The sequence below is a fragment of the Otolemur garnettii genome, unplaced genomic scaffold, assembly GCF_000181295.1.
Source record: "Otolemur garnettii isolate 467f Iridium unplaced genomic scaffold, OtoGar3 scaffold00038, whole genome shotgun sequence".
Classification (NCBI taxonomy): Eukaryota; Metazoa; Chordata; class Mammalia; order Primates; family Galagidae; genus Otolemur; species Otolemur garnettii.
The window spans coordinates 8,067,330-8,072,255 of record NW_003852433.1 but is presented as its reverse complement, the minus strand read 5'-3'; the positions used below and the strand labels follow the sequence as shown (position 1 = coordinate 8,072,255).

Here is a 4,926-nt window from a genome sequence, read left to right as displayed (position 1 = left end):
GCCTCCCAAGTAGCTGGGACCACAGGCGCCCGCCACAACGCCCAGCTATTTTTTGGTTGCAGCCGTCATTGTTGTTTGGCGGGCCCGGGCTGGGGATTCGAACCTGCCACCTTAGGTGTACATGGCTGGCGCCTGAGCCGGTTGAGCTATAGGCGCCGAGCCGGTTTGCTTCTTTACAACCTGACCAATTCACAGATGACATTGAGAAGAGGAAACGTCAGCGCCAAAAGAAGGCTCGAGAGGAACGCCGTCGAGAGCGCAGGATTGAGATGGAAGAGAATAAGAAACAGGGCAAGTGTGAGTTCAGGAACTTTTGTCTTTGACTAGTACTGCTGTTGACCTCATTGTATGGGGCCCCTCAGCCCAGGCGGAGGAGCCAGACTGCTTGGGTTCATTGATTCAGCTTTGCCAATTGTCTTCTTCAACTCTTACGTGTGAATAGTGAGAGTGCTTCCTTTATCGGCTTGAGATTTTTGCAAGTTAATCAAAGTGCATAGCATATAGTAAGGACTAAAATGAAACTCAGCCTTGGCATAGTGGCTGGCAAAATCCTGTTCCAGGGAATTAGAACTCTGCTGAGAATACTGGAGATCACTGCTCTGTAGATCACTAAACTTACCTCTGACTATTAAATGGGACAGCTGTACTCAGTCAGCCAGGATGGTCTGATAAGATAGAAACTTTGACAGACTAGGAAGTACTTGTAGGAAGTTAGATTTAAGAGGTTATTTGTACTGGTAAACACAGAGTATTCTGATCTGGTTAAGCATCATTGAATCCAGGGCGTCAGTGTGACATCAAGACCTCTTTAAGATCCACCAGAAAACAAGGAATTGAGTCTTCAGTGAGCAAAAGACTTAGATGTTTCAACTCCATATGATATAGAGTGTACACCTCAAATTAGGATAAGTGTGTACCTGAGATTGTAACACTGGAGGTATCTAGCATATGTCTGAAAGTTTGGGGAAAACTGATGTTTTAGGAACAGGATTTTAAAACGATTCAGATAAGTAGAATGGTATAATTAGCCCTCCATGTTTATCACCTAGGTTCAGTTATGAATAGTTGGAACAAGGCTTTTATGTTAAAACAAAGATATAGAATGACAGTTATTATAAATTTGGGTTTTAAAACTTCTCTTTGCATTTGCCAGAGCTTTAGGGGTATGCATATTGGCTATCCTGAGCTGTTGGATAAGATTTAAGGAATTCTGTAAATGGGCCAATCAGTGTTGTCTTTCCTTTGCAGATCCAGAAGTCCACATTCCCCTAGAGAATTTACAGCAGTTTCCTGCCTTCAATTCCTATACTTGCTCCTCTGATTCTGCTTTGGGTTCCACCAGCACTGAGGGCCGTGGAGCCCTCTCTCTTTCTCCTCTTAGCAGAAGTCCAGGTTCCCATGCAGGTAAGTACAAGTTGGGATTTAATGAATACAGCCATCTGCTAGACTTTAAGCAAAGTGTTTGTGTCTTAAATTTACAACCCTATATGGTGCCTGTGGCTTAGTGAGTAGGGTGCCAGCCCCATGTACCAAGGGTGGCGGGTTTGAACCCAGCCCCGGCCAAACTGCAACAACAAAAAAAATAGCTAGGTGTTGTGGCGGGTGCCTGTAGTCCCAGCTACTTGGGAGGCTAAGGCAAGAAAATCACCTAAACCCAAGAGCTGGAGGTTGCTGTGAGCTGTGATGTCATGGCACTCTACCGAGGGCAATGAAGTGAGACTGTCTCTTAAAAACAAAAAAAAATTTACAACCCTCACCTACTCAGCATAGTGTGATTGGTGAATAACCTTGGAGTCCCAAGGTATGTCAGATTCTGCCATTTGATTCACCCTTCCTATTGGCTGTACTGATGGACAGGATAATGAAGCCTAAGTTCTTTCTGTGTCCCCACTTTTTTTTCCTAGTTTTTACATTTGCAGTACTCCCTGTTTGCCTGGGCATCTTTGTATGTGTCTCTTTTACTGTAGCATTATTATAATAACTAAAAAGAAGAAAAGAGAGCAAACAACTTAAAAAACCTACCAGTAGAGAAATGGGTAAATTATAGCATTCATGCTATAAAATGTTGCATACCTGTTGAAGTAGCAAATAGTTCTGTTCATGGACTAATGGGAAGATAAGATGATGTAGAATAAGGAGAAATATATTATTTGTGACTTAGAAAAAAACCTTCTGCAAAACGAAAGCATTTCATTATGGGTTTTTATATTTAAATGTATAGAAAAATATTGGGGTAGATATGTTCCAAACTGTAATAGTGTTTTATACTAGGGAGTGAAATCAAGATTGAGATGTTGTTCAAAGAGGCCATAAGCCATTTTTAAAAAATACTTTTTCTTGGGAGTGGTGGCTCACACATAATCCCAGCACACCATGCAGCACGAGGCTGGAGGATCACTTGAGGCCAGGAATTTTTTTTTTTTTTTTTTTTTTAAGAGATAGAATCTCACTATGGCTTTGGCAGAGTGCTGTTGTGTCACAGCTCACAGCAACCTCCAACTTTCAGACTTAGGCGATTCTCTTACCTCAGCCGCCCAAATAACTAGGATGACAGGCACCTGGCTATTTTTTGTTGCAGTTTGGCTAGGGCTGGGTTTGAACCCTTGGTATATAGGGCTGGCGCCCTACTCACTGAGCCACAGGCGCTAGTCTGGTCTCAAAACTCCTGGCCTCTGGGCAATATAGCAAGACTCTGTCTCTACACACAGTAAAATAAATAAATGAAATACTTTTTTTTAATATAGAGAATTAAAGTGTTATGAATTAAGCACTTAATAGTTACTGTGATTTCAGAGAGCTGTCTTTTGTGATCTTCATTTGTCTGGAGGATAGTTGTTTTTTTTTAAGAGACAGAGTCTCTATCACTCTCGGTACAGTGCCATGGCGTCACAGCTCACAGCAACCTCCAGCTCTTGGGCTGAGGTGATTCTCTTGCCTCGGCCTCCTGAGTAGCTGGGACTATAGGCGCCCGTCACAATGCCTCACTATTTTTTGTTGTAGTTTGGCCAGGGTTGGGTTTGAACCTGCCACCCTTGGTATATGGCGCCCATTCCCTACTCACTGAGCCACAGGCGCCACCCTAGCGGATAGTTTTTGACACTTAAGACTTCTCTGTCAGTATATAAAGCTCCTAGTAACCCTTGTGATCCTGTGCCTATCATGCAGATCAGGAACCTGAGTCTTAAGTCAGGGATTTAGTGGCAGGAACTGGCATTAGAACCTGGTTCATGCCTGTAATCCTAGCAATCTGGGAAGCTGGGATGGGTGAATTGCCTGAGCTCATGAGTTTGAGACTAGCCTGAGCCAAAGTGAGACTTCATCTCTAAAAATAGCCAGGCGTTGTGGTGGGTGCCTGTAGTCCCAGCTACTTGGGAGGCTAAGGCAAGAGAATTGCTTGAGCCCAGTTCATTGCTGTGAACTGTAATGCCATGGCACTCTACCCAGGGTAACAAAGTGAGACTCTGTCTTTAAAAAAAGAAAAAAAAAAAATAGAACCTCGTTCTTCAGTATTGCATCACTGTGATGTTCTTGTGCTTAACTGAGAAGGGAGCTATTACACAAAGGACTGTGACAGATCATTGGATATGTTATCTGCAAAATAAAGATTATATTTTTACATATTGGCTTTTCTGAAAGTTTGGATTTTTACTGTATTTAGGCAAGAGCAGTTGGATGGTCCTAGGAATCAAGGTACTAGACAGCCCTCAATGATGGAAAGGCCTACTACTGGGTGGGAGAATAGGCTTCTGGTCCAGCAGTGATTAGGGCAGTGGTTGGATGGATGTGTGTCAAGTGTTCCAACTCTTGGTCAGAAAGAGTAGAGTATAACCTAGGGAGTATCAGGGTAAAGATTGCATCTTCATGCTGGATCTTACTGATATGTCTTGGATTCTGATTGAATTACTCCCAAGTCATAGACATCTTCTGACTGTAACATAAGGGCTGGCCTGTTTAAATTTTATCTTTTTGAAGAGCTTCTTGCTACACATAAAACCAGTCAGTGGCAGAAACTTAAGCCTTGAGAACTAGCCTTTGTAGAAAGTATAGCATTTTGTAAGAAATGAGTTTTTCTTACTGTGGGTATAGATTCCACCCTGACTCCTGGTGTCATTGTAACTATGAAGCCTTTTCTTTCTCTATACTGGTCACTATTGTAATAGGCAGTTTTTGTTGTTGTTTAGTTTGGCTTTATAAGAACATGGCAGAGTTGAAGGTTGGATCAAGCTTTGCTTTTTTGAGGGATGGGTGGGGAATTTGGTAATTATTCAGACCTGATGCAGGGTGCATCTCGTTAACAGAACACTAGCTCTTTGGAACTTGACTCGTATAATCAAGTCCCTGGTTCCCTTTCAGACTTTCTGCTGACCTCTCTGTCACCCACTGCTGGTCAGGGCAGTCCCTCATTCTGCGTTGGGAGTCTGGAAGAAGACTCTCCTTTCCCTTCCTTTGCTCAGGTAAATCTTACACTTGTGAAGCAACCCAAAGGTATTTAACATTAACTCTGCTGCTTGTTATTACAGGAACCTCACGTAGGGATTGTTACCTCTCATCCTAATACAACTGTACCAATCAGTGGTTCTCAACCTGTGGGTCACAATCCCATTGTAACAATTAAAATACATCCTGCATATCAGATATTTACATTACAATTCATAACAGTAGCAAAATTATATTATGAAGTAGCAACAAAAATAATTTTATGGTTGGGGGTCACCACAACATGAGGAACTGTATTAAAGGGTCACGGCTTTAGGAGGCATTAGGAAGGTTGAGAACCACTGGTACAAATCAGGTCATCTGATGGGTGTAAGGGGTATTAACTTTTAGGCAGCAAAGAGTTGGCTCAAAGCAGATTATGTTGTGGATGGTCCCCTCTGTTGGAGAAAGAGACTTACAGGCCAGTGTTGAATGACCTTTTTTTTTTTT

The 4,926-nt window shown here is 42.4% G+C and overlaps 1 protein-coding gene across 1 annotated transcript in view; it reads left to right on the top strand.

Annotated features, from left to right (window-relative positions):
* Positions 1-4,926, top strand: part of RNF10 (ring finger protein 10) — a 40,360-nt gene that overhangs the window by 30,368 nt on the left and 5,066 nt on the right. Inside the window, exons 11-13 of the mRNA XM_023513239.1 lie at positions 153-297; positions 1,249-1,404; positions 4,354-4,454. Coding sequence (XP_023369007.1) covers positions 153-297; positions 1,249-1,404; positions 4,354-4,454 — 402 coding nt within the window. The remainder of the gene's footprint in view (positions 1-152; positions 298-1,248; positions 1,405-4,353; positions 4,455-4,926) is intronic.